We start from the raw sequence: 19,124 nt of genomic DNA, 5'->3' as shown, positions 1-19,124 counted from the left end.
GATATCCAAGAAGAAAAACACATGAGAACATTAAGCAGAACACACCAGAAAGAAACTGCCTTTTTGTCTTTTTTAAACCACATTCAGCATTTACTACTGCAAGATCTCTATCAGTATGAGTTCATAAGCTTCGTGGGCAGGTGTATCTTCTGGAAGTGGCAAGAAAGAGTATCAGGATCTCCTTTCAGTGGGTACTTTATTAAACACGGGGTGTTGTATCAATACTACTATGCCTGCAGAGAGGAACACACATTGCTAAGTTCAACCATGTGACACGTCACTGCAGAAGTGAAGGGAAATTTAGAATAAAAACTGAGAAGTATGTTTAATGACCTTCAGACAGTTCCTCCAGTGCTCTCACTCAATAAACAGAGCAAGACAGTTCCTGAATTATCACTAAACATCACTATTAGATTTTTTGCACAAACCAAAATGAATCCAACATTTTTCAGAGAAGCCAGAAAACCTGTACACACTACTGTATATCTACTAAAATACCCAGATGTTCTAATTTGGTAGGTGTGTACATGTCTTTCAGAAGTAATACAACATAAGTGCATGCATTTACACTTACATCTGATTTTTAGCCGCTTGTCTCTGAGCTTTCCGTTCTTTCCTTTTTTGATCTGGTGGCTTAGCAAAAACAATTTCAATGTTTTCTCCCTCTAAATCTTTGCCATTCATTTCTTCCATTGCCTGAAGGAATTAACCAGACTTTAAATATACTTCCAAGCATATCTGAAGTTATTAATCTTTTTTCTTTAGAGTATGCATTTTTAAATTTGTTATCCAGTGCTAAAACAACAATATAAAGCTAAAAAAAAATTTAAACAATCAGACAGCATAGTATTGTGGGTTCCAGTTATGCACGTCCTTTGAATTTGGCTCTCAAACCCAGGACTTCATGTATGAGTTTAGAAATCTTCCCCTCAAAGCTGAAAACAGGCTTCAATCTTTGCAAGCTGTTACAATTAATGAAGTGACAGAACTGTCCTCTGAAAGTGCACGTTTTGTAATCCATGAATAAATTCCTAATGTCAGCACACATGCAAACAGTACTAAAGCTAGAGATCAGTATATTCTTCTATTCCTTTATTTTACTTGTAATAAAGATAACTTTCTTTTTCAACCAGAAACCAGAAATTAAAGTGTCATTCTGATTACAAGGAAAAAAACAAATACAACAACCAAAAAACTCCAACTCCTCCCCAAATACATACCTCTCCACCACCACCCAAACCCTCTCCCCAAAAAAATGCAAAACAAACAGCAAACCATCAAATCCCCCCCTACCCTCCCTGCCATATACAATTCCCATGTGCCACAGCTATTGCTACAAGTTAATTTTGAGCAGAGGAATCCTAAAGAAACCACTTTTAGGGCCTCTACATAGCTAAGCCTTGACAGGATATATATCTTACTAAGATTCTTCCCATCATCTTCCTAAGCATCTGCTTTAAGGCATATGGATATGTAAAAAAACAATCCCTCTGTATCCTGCATCTGCCCACAGAACATAAAAGAAATGGATACTCTACAGGCAGGAGGGGAATTACACTTTCCCTTCCTAACAACAGATGACATCCAGACCAGGCTAGCAAAAATCCAGGAATGACAATTACTTAATTGTCCAGCACCCCTCTGTAAAAAAAACAAAAAAAACCCACCAAAAAAACCCAAAAAACACCCCTAACAAACAAACAAAAAAGGACGTTTATTCCTGGAAAAATTTAAAAAAAAAAAAAACTAAGAATTTATCACCTGCCCTAGAGAAACCACTTTAGATTTCTACCAATAATTTGGTGAGAAAAGTCATTCAACTTCTGGCACTTCAGTTTCAAATGGTAACAACATGATTATCTTAAAAGCTCATCAGCAGAATTACTTGGGATAGGTGCATTTAAGATCCATTTTTCAAGCTAGAATTGCATCATCCTAGGAGACACCCAGAGAGGACAAAGTTACCAGTGACAATGTGCTACCATTTCTCCAGACAAAGCTTTTTCCCAAGTTAGAAGAAGCACATGGTTTCTAACAATGCTAATTACAACACACACACACAGAGTTACAGTCCTCTTCACTTACCTTTACAGCACCATCCCGTTCATCAAAATGAATGAAAGCATAGTCTTTTAGCTTCTTCACTCGTTCTAGCTTTCCAAATTGACTGAAGGCCTTTTCTAGAATCTCCTCTGTTACAGTATTGGCAAGATTGCGTACAAACAAAACTTTTACCTAAAGGGAAGAAAAAAAAAAAACCAACTTAGAAGTATGATCTAATTTCAAAACACAAAATGAAGCTTTGCAAATTACTGTTATTGGCAGTACTGAAAACAACATTACATTTTCTGTACAGCATTTTATATACAGATACATGAATATATGCATTTAAATAATCATAAAGCATGAGTTACCTCCAAAATTCCCTCACAGAGGTATTCAATCTGTTATCAAACATGATTACATAAGTATTAGTATCCTGAAAGTCAATCCAGTTTGTGTTAGTGTTTAAAAGGATCCTAGGAGCATTTATCTTCTACCCAGAACTCCATCAAACTTGAAAGAAGGTAACCAGAATTTGCTACACACAAAACAATTAAGTTACCAAAACATTTAATTGTTTAGACAGGTTTTTGCTCAGTTATTTGCAGAACAGTCATCACTATGATATCTAGGTCAGAGGTGACAGGCCTGCAGCTTTCAAGCTGCTTAACTTGTGGTTCCTATGCTGTAGCTACACCAAACATCCAATGTCAGGACTGTGCTTGCCTGAGGGGCACTCAGTGACCTGAAGCCACTGGTCAAAGACAGAATTGCAGACAGAGGGGGATACAAAGGTGGACACTGCCCATCCACCTTTGGACTTTCTCAAAAGTCAAACTGTGCTGTTCCCTTGAGGAAGAGTCACCTCCAAATAACTCAGGAACTTTATTTCCTCCTCTGTCTCACTAAAGCATGCAATATGGCTCTTAAGCTACATAAAGACTGCTAGGCTGCTTCTAAAATCAGAAAGGCAGGTAATCTTCCAACTGTTGATATATGCCCTGTTAACTGCCTGACATGGACTAAATCATCAATATAAAGTTTCATCAATCACCAACTGCATAAGAAAAAGGAAAATCTAGAGCAGTCTGACAAAGGCTTAGAATAAACCCTTATTTAACATAGCAGACAACGTACACTGGACATCAGGAGTCACAGTGACCCAGTGTCCCAACAGGGATCAGTGACCCAACAGCACTGAAAGATTCATCCTTGTGGCCATGCCAAGGCTACACTCAATGGCTAGACATTAGCATATTTACATGATGTCATCCATGAATTGTGACAATTTACAAGACTCCTCAACTTGTTGAGGAGAGTTCCTTCCACATGCTGGCACCATGCTCTGACAGTCTAATCACTTCCCACTGCCAAGGAATGCTCATAGTCTTACCTGCCTACAATGCAGCTGCCAACCAGCTGCACGACCTACAACTTCTGCTTACATCACCTCTGCTCCTACTGGTTTCAAATTAGCTGATGACATAAAATGGACACTGCACACGGCACCACTGACTGAAGGTCAACACAAATAACACAAGGTGTGAAAGGACCAAGGAAAGCACGCTTTGATTTTTGAAGTAGAGCTATACTCTACTCCCACCACATACAGGAATTCAATAAACCCAGACACCCTTTTAAAAAGAATTGCTATGCAATTAAGTTACAAAAAAAAAAAAAACCAAACCCAAAACAAACAGGACAGACTTCCATAAATCTGTCTCACTCATGAGCTGAACTAGGATGAGATGCAGAATTTGGAGGAAGGGATACTACAGACCATAAATCTAAACCAGTGTACCAACTCTAGACTTTGGCAATAGTTTCCTGCTGATTTTTCAGGAGATCATAAAATCCTAGCCAACTCCACAAGGAAAGCTGCTTCTCATGTATTAAGATTCTCCTACATGTCTTGATGGTAAGAGCAACCTTTATTCATTGTAACCCACATGTAATAACCATTTTTAGAAAATATATCCTAACTGCTACCTTAATCTCATTCCATCAAAATTAGTTACAGGAAGTTTTGTGATGTAATCATTGGGTTTGAAAAACAGTAATTTTTAAACAAACATTCCATATTCTTGTTCTTTAGGAAAGGATGAAAACTAGAATCTCACAAGGAACTGTAAGTAGCCTTCACTAATAAATCCATGATGACTGACACAACTAAAGACTAGTCAGAATAATCACTGTTTTTACAAGATGCACTAACACAGTGTTTTTTAAAGAAATAAAAAAGCAACTAATTTAAATTTTCCCAGTGTAGACAAATCCATTAATCTCTAACAGCTGAAATTTTTTAACACCATTGCTCATGTTACTGATTAGAAGTGTAACTGAATGAGTGAAACATGATGTAAAAGCTATTAGGCAGGTTTAAGCATAGGTTGAGAGATGAAAAACCCATTTTTTCTTCACTTAAGCTAGCTAGAAAGGGAGGGAAGGTAAAAGAAAGAAGTCTTCTTCATCAAAATTCACAGATTATTACACCAAGAATCCATAAATACTCCTAATAAGCAATATACCCAGCACCAGCACTTTGTTTTAAAGGCAGAGCTCCCATTTAAAACTGCTTAAGATTAGATTACCCCAAAACTTCTGGGATCTGCTCCTTTTCCTCCTCTTACCTACAGCACAAACACTTCAGGCCACATTTTCCAAGGGTTACTAGCCCTGTCTCTTGTCCTGTAATCTGCCAGACAGCCACAAGCATAAGACTTTATTTAGCTGCTTAACCTGCCACTCCAGAACGTCCTCTGCAGCCTCAGCCATCCTACAGAAATCAAGTAAAACATTAATAAATTTAGCTAGACTACAGGTGTAAGAGGCAACAAAATGACACTTAGGAGAAATTAAACTATCAACACAGCTGCTTGTGAATTTGGAAAAAAGTTCACTTTGGACAAGAAGTCAATACTTTGAGCAATTACACTTTGATCTGTTAGTACAACCATTCATCTCTTGTAGCACATACATCTAGCTTGAGAATCTAGCTTCATACCTCCTCATGCTCAAACTACTTCGTATTTAAGGTAACAGCCTATTTAAAAGGTATTTACCCACACAGTACTCTCCACATTTTTTCAGAAGCATAACGGAAAAACGACTCAAGTAGACATTTCAGAAATTTAAATTAGTAGGTGTCCATATATTGATGAAACAACATGCTTCTTCTGCAAGATTTAGAACACTGTTCACCTTCTGGCTACATATGTGAATTTGTCTTCCTTACAGTTTGCTCTTATGAACTTGCTCTTCTAGCAGTCTTGATAAGAAAACTGATGACAAGATGATTATGCTGATAAAAACAACCTACTCCTCCTAGTCACAGTTTCCTCCAGAACCTTCTACCACAGCAATGTGCAAGATGACATGGGTCAATAGCTTTCCTTTTGTTCTGGATTGACAGTAGTCAGAAGCAGTGACAGCAAACCTGCAGCTCACATCCAGATTACTGACTGCAGCAGCAGCTCCACTGCTCTTTCTCTTAGGAGAAAGACAGCAATAAGAAAAAGTAAACCTTACATTTAGAGAAGTGACAGATACAGTAATTTTCTCCACAGGTACAGCACACGGCCAAGAAAGACTGGAGTAGAAACTTGCCTTGTTGCAAGAATGAACTAAGGGACACAGCCAGTGAGGAAGGTCACACACCAATGATCTGTCTTCAGACACAAGCCAGATGCTCTCCACTTTTTCAGCATCCTTATTCATATAGCCTCACTTTTCCATACATCAACCCAAGCCTCATGTCCTGTCTTTGGCATGTGGAACTATAAGTATGCAAGCTAATTTTCTCCACATTTTCTATAGTTCTTCCCATTATTTCCATGTTGCTTCTCTTTTCATGTTCCATTTCAAATACAAAACAATACAAGATATTAACACATTCAAAAAACTGTACAGTAAATGGGGCAAACCACAATCAAACTTTAATTTCTTTAGCCTTTCACTCTGCACATCTGTAAACTTACTTAGGAGAGATACTCGATTACGTCCCCTATTATTTCCTTTCCATCTATTCTGTTATGTCAGCAGAAATTCCTGCTCATTTATTTTAACAGTTTGGTGGATTACATCTCTTCTCCTTTGAGCCAAGAAACTGAACATACAGGCTGCCATATTTAGGAAGTGCCACCTTCCTCAAATTTGACCTGCAAGACTCTTTCCCTGCTGCTGACAGTCTATCATGCTGGGCAAGAAAAATAAAGTCTGCAGACAAGATAGTCCAAAAGCTTCTGTAATACCTGTATTACAAAAGCAGCTTTTTCCCTAAAATGAGCCCCCACCCCAACCCTTTTCCCTTATGGCTCACCAAAGAGGAGATCCCAGCCAAGCTATCTTACTAGGTCCATCAAAGTAGGACTCCAGCAAGTGACGTGTCTCAGATGAGAGTAAAAGCACAGACAAAAAGCAAGCAAAGAGAAAGAGATAAGGATATGGGCTAGCTAGGAGTTTCCATTAAACAACTCAGCTACACAACACAACTGAAAAAGACAGGGTCGGGCAATATCTGATGGGAAAAAAAAATCAGGTAGTTTGTTTCTGGCAAAATACCACACACATATACAAAACAACTGCTAAAACGTACTTCAACATGTTAACAGTCCAGACTTCAGTTTCCCCTCAATATTCAAAATCCAAAATATTGCCAGTCAAGGTATTTAAAGGAATTACCTCTCCCAAATTAAAAGTAACTACTGAATTCCAAATACAAGCTAATTACCTAACTTCTCAGAATTGACTGCTAATGGCAACTTTGAAAATACATTTGTATACATTTGAACACTGACATGTTCTAATGCTGAAGTGATACAGTTCCAGGTTTAAATCGAATTAAGGCTTGCTCTGTGATGATACCTCAATTTGTGTCCCTCCAAATACTTGGATACAAAACCATTTTAACTCCAAGAGTCACCACCATCACTTCCAGGTAAGAAATTAACTGTGTCATCCTACGTGTCATTTTGGCAAGAATTATGTTCACTATTTAGATCTTGGAAGCACAAAATAATATAAGGCCATATAGTTTTTAAATCCACATAATTTCCAGAGTATATTCATATTTTATCATCTCACCTACAACATCTCTGTCAAGAAGGCCGAAAGATGTTATTTAATCGTAGGCTAATGCCAGTAAATACTTAATTTGGAACACAGCACTTTAAATGTACTATGGTCCCCTTATAACTTTATTACCTTTGCCATGACTTCAGGATCTGGGTCTTCTATAGGGTCAGCCCATTCCACTGTAACAACATTTCCCCAGACTTTCACTTTGCCGCTCATTAACCTACGTCTGGCCTGAGCAGCAGTTTTGTGATCTTCATATTCAAGGAAGCAGAAACCCCGGTTCTTTTTCTTGTCATCAGGCTGATGATACAATATGACATCTGTAAGACCCTCTGAAATTAAGTAAAATATTTATTTGTTATGCTTTCAATCCATCAATTTGCATTATAAAATAGGGGATTGTCTTTGTAGCTATGGAAGAATACCCTTTCTCTGACTGAAGGAGAGTTAAAGGCAGCTGAAAGTTTTGCTTTGTCAATTCTCCTTTTAAGCCCCTAAGTTATAACACTTACCAGTGTGAGCTTTTTCCATTCACATCTAAACAAGAGATAGAAGTTGCGTGACTTTAGTACCCCAAAAGTTTATTGCTCCAAAGAACCTGAAGTATATCATTCAGTAACAGAGAAAGTCATCAAACATTACCTTTGCAAGTTCATATATTATCAAAAAGAAATCTGTAAAATTTAAGAATTCTAAAGTACAGAACCAGTTACATTCTTTAATTTCCTTCCATTTTGCCTTGAGCAGTTCTGAAAGATTCATTAGTACTAAAATTGTTAAACTTCTAATTCAATTTCTTTGAATGGGTTTTTTAACTTACTCTATAGGTAAAACTTGGAACCACCCATTTAGTCTAATTACAAGTATCTCAGCCTGCAACTCAACAGTTTAAAAAAAAACAAACAAACCCCAACACAAAACTGAGATAAATGCTGAGTGGGCTTGGTTTGGTTTCATCCTCATTCAAGTATAAGCCAAAAGGTGGTGAATAGAGCTCATCACTGACCACATCTGACACTTCCCAGCTCTACAAAACCTAGTTACTGACTTACCTGTTACTTTGCTGAATTCTTCAACAATTTGTTCCTTGGTTTTACTCTTAGGAATAGAGCCAACAAAAAGCCTATTATTGGCAACAGAGATGCATACACCAATGTGTTTTCCAGAACGAATTTCATGGTTGTTGTACTGCATGAAAAAATAATTGGACAGTCATCAGTAACAATTTCTTCTCCCCTTCAATAGCAGCATACCAAATATGAATTATAACTTTATTATTATTATTTATTATTACAATACCAACTTTTTAAAACTCAGCATTGACCAATATATGAAATTTTTGCAGCTTAACGTATTTTTATGATGCATATTTAACTATTCTGAAGTACACTCATGTTTTGTAAGGTATCTCCATAATTTCAGCCAACAATTATTCTTCCCTTCTTGTCCAAGTCTCTCAAAACTGGTTTCTTTAGAGACTTTTTAATATAGAACCATCCAAGTCATCAAGGTCAAGCCTTCTCCCTTCACAACCATGCAGAAAAAAAAAAGTTCCTCTATAGGCTGTATCTACAAATTCTTGATTTATGTGTAATACAAGACATGAGTTGCAATAGAAGTCAGAGTCCCTTCTGGAGTTCTACCATTAATAAGAGAGCTGTGATCAGGTATTCTCAGTAAAATCTGCAAGAGCAATTGGAAAATACTTTCCAAAGCATAGAGATTACACATCTAAACATAGTAAACAGCAAGAACCTTCTACTGATTTTGAAATCCTAAGACTTCTGTTCATATGCTTCTCCCATAACACATTTAGAGGATACCTGAACTAGTCAGCAGTTTAAGGGGAAAAAAAAGTATTACTGCAGACATCTGTTAACCAAAAAAAAAAAAAAAAAAAAAGCCTTCCATTGAGATGCAGACATAGACATGCACCATCCAAATAAGCAGCAGGGAAGTCAACTGCTGGTACATCCACCCACTTCCAACTGGAAGCCCTGCAACAGACAGCTCTTTTAGCTAAGAAAATTAATTTTGTGGTCAACATCTTATTGACAAGTAGCAGGACAGGTTTTTAAAACTTCATCCAGCTATTTATTCTATCAGTTATTTTGTGCTTGGTGATAAATCTTACTACACAAGCCAGTTATCCTCCACTCCATCATGCTTTTCATGCAATGAAATCTGGGGGAAGATGTTTACTTGTATTTATCTTGGGCAAACAAAAACTCCATCACTGAAAATTTTCTAAGCTAGGTAACTGCACCAAAACTGAGTCAAAAGGAGAACTGTACATGTGAAAAGGACCTGGAGTTACATGCTCCCAAATAATTATGTCTCAAAATGTAGTAGAAGACAACAAAAGACTTCAATCTCCGTATCTGTTGCCCATGTGGCAAATGAATAGCTGATTTTAAAGTAGGAAACTGCAGTAGGAGCTGCAATAGCTGTATAGGAAGACTGTATGTATCTCATCATCGCTAATAAATGTACAAATTATTGAAGTGACAGATTACAGCAGCTAAAAAAAATCTTTCAAAGAAACACATTTAAAGAAGTTGACAGTTTTAGTTTGTGAAAGTGATTCTTTATTAACTGAAGTGTACACTAGGAAACATTTCCTGACATTAGGAAACTTATTTTACTGAGAGGGTGGTCACACTGGAACAGGCTTCCTAGAGAGGTGGTCAATGTCCCAAAGCTGTCCATGTCTAAGAGAAGTATCTGGACAATGCCCTTGATGATCAAGATGACAGCAACAATTTTGGTCAGCCATGAAGTGATCAGGCAGATGGACTAGGTGATGATTGCAGGTCCCTTCCAAATGAAATACTCTATTCTATATGGATAGTAGAAAGTATTAACCAGCTGTTCATACTGAAGTCTAAGACCAAAGTTTGGCTACACAACTAACCCAAAAAGATTCTCTCATACAACTCAATATGTTGTATGAGAGTAAAACAAACAAAGTAAAATTAATATATCCTACCTACTGCCATTTCACTGATAGTAATTTCTAGTAGTTTTTTCATCCTACAACGTATTAACTGCTGCTTTTCACTGCATGTTTCTCTTGACACAGAGAAAACAGTCTTCAATTAGGTGTTCTTGAACATCAAGTTGGTGATTTTTAGGTAAATAGTTCACATAGCATTTGCAAACTTAGATTAGACATAAAAAGGTCCAGACCATGATGTGGGTAAAGTGCCAAAACAGTCAGGCTACCAAATTAGCTATGTCAGCATACTTCTTCCCTCTCCTGTCACCATGGAATCAATGTCTAAAATCAGTAGCAGAGAGAGTGCCACCCTCTAGACAATGTAATAGGTTTTTTTTTTCTCTTTGCTGACTTCTGAAGAAGTTACTCACTAACAAGTCAAAGTATGCAGAAGGTCTGTCGTGTAACTTTATTGACTTAAATTTTCACCACCAATTTTAGTTTATTTCCAGGTGCAAATGGCAAGTTGTACCTCTATGCATAGCTGGCAAACTACTTAAGGGGCATATCTGCATAACTCACCTGTACCCCCATTTTGACTGAGCTTACACCTGTTCTAGTCAAAAATACACTGAAAGCTTCAGTAGTTTTCAGTATATTTTCCTACAAGCTTCACCTCAAAAGTATTTATTCTGTACATATATACAGTGACCTTATTCACAAAGCAATCTTTTGAAAAACTTTACTCTAGCAACTTCTTCTGAAATAGGAAGGAGAATTGAACATGTGCGCAAAAGAACACAACTGGAGTTGTAATTCCTAAACAGTATAATGTGAAGTAAACATGTTAGCAGGGTAAAGAAAAAAAAAATACTGAGAGAAAAAAAAAAAATCATTCTTTGGTAGTGAATGCTTGTGTGAACATCTGAGATGCCATTTCTAGTTAACCAGCAAGGGTTAGCCACACCGAATTAAGTACTGGATATAAAAAAGGAGAGACTTCCCTAAATTGTGTTTAAAATAGTTCTGGTTGTGCTTAAGAGAAAAATGGAGTGATACTATGGCCTGATACTGAGAAGAATTACAGATACCAACAGTAATTAATTTTAAGTGGCTTAAAAATGCATGTGCATAAAGAAAATCAAGACTTCAACCTTTTAAACTGCAAGACTTCTCGTTAATGAATAAAGTAAGTCAACATTAAGTGTATCCAAAAGTTTTAGTTCAAATTTACATTAAGTTGTTATGCAGACTGTGGAAGATACCTACAGCAGCCACACAAACGTGAACCGTAGGCAAAATATGTTACACCAACTCCAAGAGCCCAAAGACAGATCAGTTTATTCTCTTCTGTAGTTTGGGTATTGACAAAAACATAGATGTCTCTTATTAATCAAAAGCCTACAGGCAATGCAGAGACTTTTAATCTGATTTTTACTGTCCTAGGGAAAAAAAAAAAAGCCTCTTGGAAAAAGATGGGAAATGAGAAAAGAACTATTATACCCAGGAATCCAGAAAGCTGGGCAGTAAGTTGTATACACATGAGAAGATTACAGATAGTATCAAGAACAATACCACCTGTTAAAATAGGTTATGGAAACGACTACAACCAAGTGTTCAGTGTTTTGAAGAGGTCTTTCACCAGTCTCTCCCATGCATGTTTAACTAATATAAGTTACAGATCTACAATTTTCAACTGAACTCAACAGCCACGATTTGCTACTACTCCAACAAACCACTTCTAGACAACTTGGGAAACTTCTACTATACCACAAACTAGCCAGTCAACCATGGTTGGAACCACTCCAAAAAACCTGACAGTCCCAGGATTCAATTTAAGACTAACCCTATTTTCAAAGAGTTTAGCATAAAGGTTGAAAGACTGCCCCATCAACTGCAACACTTTTCAGCTATTACACTCAGTGACTATGTAACTGACAAACAGAACACAGTGTGCTTTTTTCCTGCATATCAAAGATCAGACATAAAGAGACACCAAGTAGGTCCTTCCCTTGCATCATTTAGTGGAAGACTGAGGCTAGGATCTGATGTTACTTTTATGGAAACATGACCTGACTGACTTTTCAGAGCATCCTGCCTTTAAGCAAAAACCAGCTAAGTGAAGAAAATTTTGTTCATTTACTACATGCCTCTGCAAACTCACGTGATTTGATTCACTGTTTTGCTGAGTTTTAAGAGTCAACTATTAAGAGCACAACTCATAAGAGTTCACACACACTCTAAACAACTAGGTTGACAATGAAAGTACAAAGGAAACACAGTCATCCCCACTAAATCTGACTGCACACTAGAACATCCAACTGTTCTTATTTAGAAAGCTAAGCAGCATACACCAGATTGGTTTTGTACTTCTACCTTTGCAGACATTTGTGTACTTTCTCAAAGCACATTCCTATTTTCAGTTTGATTTCTCTTCACCAGTTGACCTACATTAATGTATCAGTAGGGTACCTTAATTTAAACTGTACATGACAAAACAAGGTATGTCAAGCCTACTACGGCAAGGCAACATCAGCACACTTCAGAACGTGTATGGTTAGCACTCTTGCGAGTCATACCACACACTGAACTTGGCCATATCAATGCAGTAGTAACCAGCTCAAAAAATTCAAATTTAACTTAGCCAGAAAAATTAAGGCACACTGAGAGGATCAGGGTAGTGTTTCTCCCTACCCTGCTTTTTAGTGATAGGTACTTCACGCATAAAAGCTGAAAAACTTATTAGCAGCACCCCATATCAAATTATTCCATATCTCTGTGTAAAACAGAGGAAATGCTCTTTAAGATGGCAGGATTTATGATATTTTCCTTTCAGTTGCAGCAAACAGAACAGACCTTCAATGCTCAAGAGACATTTTTCCCCATCTCAAGTATCTTATGAAATTCTGTGACTTTGAAGCACTTCTGCAGCATGGGCCCCCTGCTGGTGCAGAAGCACAATCAGGAGTCACAGATACCCTGACCAGAGCTGCCCTTGTATCACAGCAACCCCAACACCACTGCTCTCCAGAACTCATGCAGATACAGACAGCTCAGAAGTCATTACTGACAATTCAACTTTGGTCAATAATAAAAGCTCATCTAACTGCACCAAACAGTCCATCAGCCTTTTTTTTTCCCCCTGTCCCTAAAGCAATCAGTAAAAATTTATATGCAGTGTGGAAATAAATTTAACACCTAATGGACACTTATGAAGTAATCTAACAACGACAGTTTCACCTTAAGCATTTAAGCACTAGGACCAGGACAGCTGCTTCTATTCTTCAACAAAAAGAAAAAAATCCAAGGAAACTTACCAGTTTAACAGCTTCCTGAGCTGCCTCTTTAGTACAAAAAGTGACAAAAGCATATCCTCTGTTTAGACCAGTTAGTGGATCCATCATTAAGCGGAGATCCCATATAGGTCCAGCTTTCTCAAATAATGGAACAAGTTCATCTTCAAACAAGTCTCTTGGAATCTTGCCCACGAATATCTACAACAGACATACAAAGCATTGTTTATAAAATATATTTCCAATGAGTAAGTCGATATCTACATAAACATCTTCTCCTTCTTACCTCTGTACCAACAGAAGGTTGCTGTCCTGAATACACGGACTCTGGAGGAGGTCCACCATACTTCCTCTGTCCAGTAGTCACATCAAGAGTGTAGCCAGTTCTCTCCAACAGTGCCTTCAAGGAAGAAACTCAAAATTTTAAAATCACATAAAATTTGAGCAAGTTTAGCTGCACCACTTCATTCACAGACAGACATGGTTATAGTTCCTTTTACACTGTACTGCTCTGAAGCTCCCACAAACAGAACTACTGCTAGTACTTCAACAAGAAACTTGCAAAACAATTAACAGAACTATCAGGTAAAGGAACACTGCTAGAAAATTAGAAAGTCACATCCAGCTTTCCCAATTCCTTCATTTTCATACAAAAAAAAAAAAAAAAAAAAAAAAGCCAAGTAATAGAACAGCGAGTTTCCCTTTAATTAGAAAGATCTTACTCTGAGCCACTTCATGTTTTGGCATGTCCCATCCTGCAGACATTTATGCACCAGAGTTCTCTGCACTTAATGAGATTACTCATAAGTGTGAAGTTAAAGAACACATGTTTAAGTGCTTACACCCCTGGAACACTGTACAGACTGCTTCAGGTACCTGACTACTAAAGTGGTGGTACTACTTCCTTTCAATTATCATTCCCCCTTCAAGTTCTGTGTGGGCTCATACAGTATCCCAGGACAACTAACTCTCACTAGAACTACTGCATGTAGTTACAGATGTAGTCGGATATAGTTACAGACATACTACCAACTTAAAATGTTAGATGAAATTCAGTATGCAAACATATGAGAAATGTGAGTCTGAAATTAAGTCTTTCTTAATAATTTTGTACAAAGACAAATCAACTCTACACACAAAGAAACTGCATATTAAACCAGCCAAATTATACTCAAGAGTTCACAATTTCACAACTAGAAAATTGCAGTTATTTTAAATGCTATAGCCATCAGCAGTAAAAGCTATGATACTTGAAGTTATTAACTAGTCCTCACAATATTGTTGTTTAATGTGGCAGTGACAGAAACTACCAGGTTTTTTTTTGTTTATAATTAATGGCATCCCAGCCTCAAAAAGTCAAGAGAAAAAAAGATTATTTAATTTTACAGGGTACATAGTTATTTGTGGTGATCATTTTATACTTTGCACATGAACCATCAAAGAAGAAAGATTTTCTAGTTTTTTTGATGACATCACCTAAACATGCTTAGATAGTTTTCCTTCCCTTAAGCTTTGGTAAAGCTGCTAATCACAGTATTTTAAAATAAATCATTGTGTGCCTAATTCTTGAGAGAGGAGTCTCTTGCTAGCAGCAGACATGATCAAAGAAATAATTTATCCCTTATTAAGACAGTTTGGGGTACAGTTTATGAGCACAGTGATTATGTCATAAGAAGTGGGCTAAATCCTAAATCCATTACAATCTGTTTTTTCAGACACGTGGTATCTCCTCCCTATTGTGGAGTTGCTTTAAATCTGAACTAAGGGAGAGGAATGGAAACAATAAAAAAAAATAAACCCGAACAAAAAACAATCAGCAGTGGCTGAACTTATGCATTTTGAACTCGAGTAACTATGCTGACAAGATCGCATGAACTTTTAACTGCAAAATAGAGTAAGTCTCACTAAGACATACAGCAAACTGTGAAATCTTTTTCACTTTTATATGTTTAGTTCCAGCAATTAATATATTAACTTTCTACTTGAAAAGGAAGAAGTGCAAGACAAAATTGCAAGTGACAGCTTTCAACGACAAATAATCTGTAATAGCTTTTTTTAAGAAAAGCACAGTTCCCAAAACAATCAAGGTAACTACAACAGCTCTGAAAAACAAACAACAGGTAGACCTCATAACTTTTGTTTTTAGGGACATACCTTAATTTTTGCCTCATCTGGTCCTTTGCTAGAATCTGCCACCTTGGTCCCCTGTTTTTCCCTCTGCCTGTATGTCTTCATGACTCCACATAAAAAGGCACTTTTGTTCTGCAAAAGATATAATCTTCAGTTCTGAAAACATGACAAGCCGAAATTTCATTTTACCTTGAATTAATACAGTGTTCATTTCACATATCACACATGGATCACTGAAGAGACTCAAACGGACCTCTTCCCAGACAACTAACAGCTTATCCCTCAAAAATTATATTGAAAATTGCTTAATGTTACCTGCACATGTGAGAGATCACTGTCTTTAAACTGTTGAAGCACTGCCAGTGCACCTTCTTCATTGAATTCCTTTAAAGCTTCAATAGCTCTTTCATCTAGATCACTATGTGCAACTAGCCCTAAAGAAAAAAAAATTATTAATTATATTTGGGCAGTAATATTTGTAAAACCTAATGCAACATCCCTAACACATTTCAGTGACCTATAAATCAATTACTGATTAAAGGAAGTTACTATAGCTAAAAAACCACTTAGTTCCTTTGAAGTTAAATATTTAAGGCTATATAATTTTTAATTAAAAACAAAAGGAGGTAAGATTCAAAGTAAAAGTTACTAAATTTATGTGTTCATTTGACTTCTGTGAAACCCAGATGTTACACACGTCAAGTTTAATTTCAATATCCTGAAGCTGAACTCAGAGGAGTCTATCAGAACCTACCAAAGCCTCACTTAGCTTGCCTAGCAATGGTACCTTCGTATGTTTTCAGAAGACTTTAAATACAAATAAACTGAAAATTACCACCACGATCCAAAAATCAAGCGTAAAAAATGCTAGCTATAATCACATCTGAGAAAACCAACACAGTAACTTCTGCATGCATGAGCCCAAACACCATGTCAGGAAGTATCACTTGCATGAGAAGATGCATATCAAGGCTTCAGTTTCTCACAGTTACCTACAATTACTGCAAAAAATGCACAAAGACTACATCACCCACTCCTCCTAAAAATCATCTGTTGCCTATTCCAGCTGTTGCTCTGGTCACCTGCATAATTATTCCCACCCCCCAGCCCAAGTAGCCTGGGACTTTCCTCTGAAAAATACTACAACAAATTTAAGTACTGAATGTAAAACTTCCAGATTTTAGTAAGACTGCAGTTCCCATACTTTTGGAAACCACAAAAAGTTGCTATTTTAGCCCAAAGACAGCAGAATCCAATAAAATATTGTATGTGTGGTTTTGCAAGTCTTAGGTCTTACCTGCAACGTAAATTTCATCTAGTTTTTCAGCAACTTTCTGTGGTAAACCAGCATCAAGCAATGTCTGGAAATGCTCAGAATGGGTAACTGCAGCAGAAGTATCCATGGGCTCTTCAGTACCATTCCCATTAACATGTTCAGTAGCCATGTTCCCAGGTATCTGTTCAAATGCAATAAGCATCAAAATTAATCTAAATGTATCTTCAGGCAGAACAATTCAAGTGACAACACATGCAACAGATTGCCCTATTCTTTGAAAGTAATGGAAAAAAAAATATATAAAAAATAGCAGATCACCGCCGCGATACTTTTTTTTTTAGTTTTGCAAGGCACAGGAAATTCCTCAAAAGAAGCACTAACACAAAGGAAAGCCCTAACACCACTGGGGGGGGGGGTGGGGAGTGGGGTAGTTTTCACTGCAGGTTTTACACAACCCAGCCAGACACTGACTCACCTCCCCTCTCTCTGTCTCTCTAACACACTCCCTAAGACGCTCTGAACAAGTTAGAAACGGAGCAAAAAGGCAACAGCGGGGGTGGGAGGACAAGCAAACCTGCCACATGCACCGCGATACCGTCACTGACACCCGCCGCCGCCTGCACCGCCCGCTGCAAACTCGCTGCCCCTCGGCGCACGCCGCCTCTCCAGGCCCCGGGCGCGGCCGGGATCCCTTCCCGCCTCCACTTCGGTGCCGGCCGGGCAAGCGAGAGGAACAAAGCGCTCTTCCCAGCCCGCACCCACCCACGGCGGCGGCGGCCATGAGCCCGATGGAAACACGTGCTCCGCGCGTTCAGATGTCCTACAACTTCCTCCAGTGACCGACTTCCCCCCCTCCCCGCCACACTCCCGCGGGAGGAGCGGCTCCCCCCCGCCCCGAGCCCCGGCCATTCCCCACCTCTCACCCTATTCCCCCCGGAGAGCGGGTTGCAACACCCCGGGCCCGATTTCACCACCCGGCCGGGAGTTCGCGATGCCTCCCGGCCCCGCCGCCGCCCCCCGGCCATACTCCTGCCCGGAACAATGCAAGGCCCCGTTTTCCAGCCAGGAAACACCGCTACCCGTCGCCCACCGCCTCCCGACGTGACCGGGGACACGCGAAACCCGGGCGGCTCCGCTATCCGCGCGCACACCGGGCACCGAGGCCGCGGTTCGCCCCCTGCCCCTCACAGGCAATGAATGGAGCGGCGGGGCCGGCGGGACAATAAGGCGGGAGCCACGCGCCCCGCGCCGGCCCGGCTCGGGTGGTGCCCCGGTCGCCACCGCCGCCGCCACGCCGGGGCCGGGCACCGGCCCGGCCGCCCCCCGCCCGACCGACAGTGGCGGCCACGAAGGCAGCGCCAGCAGCTCCTCCACCCATCGCGCAGCGCCCCGGCCCCACAGCGCTGCAGGGCCCCAGCGTGCGCCTCCCGCCCTCCGCCGCCTCAGCCCGCTCTGCCACCCGGCCCGCTCCCACCCCGCCGGCGCCCGGCCGCCCTGACCTGTGTGTGCCTGCGGGGGGAGAACCGCGGTGTGCGAAGGGTCTCTCGGGGCGCGGGTCGCGGCTCGGCGTGCTGAGGCGCTGCCCCCGTTCCGCGCTCCCGCGGCGGTGTGTCCGGGCAGTGCTGCTGCTGGAGCTGGCGTAAAATGGCGGCCGCTCGAGCGCTCACGCCGCTGCTGCTGCTGCTGCTGGCACCAGCCCCGGCCCCTTCCACTCCGCGCGGGGGGGCGGGCGGAGGGCGGGCGGGAGCGGAGCGGGGGGAGAGGGAAGAGAAGAGGAGGAGGAGGCGCCGCCGCGCGCGCTGGCGCAGCCCCAAAACCCGGGGTCTCCCAGGCAGCTCCGCAAGGGTTATATCGCCGCGCCCCGCCCGCGCGCGCCCGCCCTCCCCTCGTTCCCCCCACGCGCGCGCTCTCTGCCTTCCATGCGGAGCGGCGCGCGCCGCTCCCTCCCTCCCTCCCTCCCTCCCTCCGTTCCTCCCGCCCGGGCGAAGCGCTGCCGAGGGGAGGCGGCGGCGGGACGAGCCCCGTGCGCGGATGGCGCGCTCCCCGGAGCCGCCCGCGTGCACCTGTGCGGGCTCGGCGCCGGCGGAGCGGCCGTGGCCGGACCGCGATTGGGATTGGGCGAGCGGCCGTTCCCACGGCACGCAGGTGGCACAGAGGGGGGGGTAACGGCGGCCGCAGGCGGGGGGGCTGGGGGGAAGTCCCGGCCCGCGGCGGGGAGGGACGGAGGAGACAAAGCCACGCAGACAAAGGGAGGGGAGAGCCACGCTTTGTGTGGCTGCCGGCCAGGCGAGCCCGGCAGCGCTCGGCGTTCCCGCACTGGAGACGGGAGGCGCCTCACCCCTGCCCAGAGGGGCGAACCGCGCTCACC

The 19,124-nt window shown here is 40.9% G+C and overlaps 1 protein-coding gene across 5 annotated transcripts in view; it reads right to left on the bottom strand.

Moving 5' to 3' along the window:
* The window catches only part of SYNCRIP (synaptotagmin binding cytoplasmic RNA interacting protein), a 25,390-nt gene extending 6,827 nt beyond the window's left edge, over nucleotides 1-18,563 (bottom strand). For 2 of the 5 annotated variants that reach the window (XM_085056397.1, XM_085056398.1), the window contains exons 1-10: nucleotides 18,256-18,562; nucleotides 16,778-16,937; nucleotides 15,796-15,914; nucleotides 15,505-15,612; nucleotides 13,637-13,750; nucleotides 13,375-13,551; nucleotides 8,172-8,307; nucleotides 7,246-7,451; nucleotides 2,086-2,235; nucleotides 575-696 (exon numbers count right to left, since the gene is read on the bottom strand). In XM_085056397.1, the coding sequence (XP_084912523.1) occupies nucleotides 575-696; nucleotides 2,086-2,235; nucleotides 7,246-7,451; nucleotides 8,172-8,307; nucleotides 13,375-13,551; nucleotides 13,637-13,750; nucleotides 15,505-15,612; nucleotides 15,796-15,914; nucleotides 16,778-16,925 (1,280 nt within the window). In that variant the 5' untranslated portion in view covers nucleotides 16,926-16,937; nucleotides 18,256-18,562. Of the gene's footprint in view, nucleotides 1-574; nucleotides 697-2,085; nucleotides 2,236-7,245; nucleotides 7,452-8,171; nucleotides 8,308-13,374; nucleotides 13,552-13,636; nucleotides 13,751-15,504; nucleotides 15,613-15,795; nucleotides 15,915-16,777; nucleotides 16,938-18,255 lie in introns of all 5 variants that reach the window. The other 3 variants (XM_085056396.1, XM_085056400.1, XM_085056399.1) reach the window with 3 other exon arrangements.
* Nucleotides 18,564-19,124: the final 561 nt, after the last annotated feature.

Source organism: Lichenostomus cassidix, chromosome 3 (genome assembly GCF_008360975.1).
Source record: "Lichenostomus cassidix isolate B80296 chromosome 3, HeHo_3.0, whole genome shotgun sequence".
In the NCBI taxonomy this organism is placed as follows: Eukaryota; Metazoa; Chordata; class Aves; order Passeriformes; family Meliphagidae; genus Lichenostomus; species Lichenostomus cassidix.
Note: the sequence above shows the minus strand (reverse complement) of the source record. Positions and strands in the feature narration are given on the sequence as shown.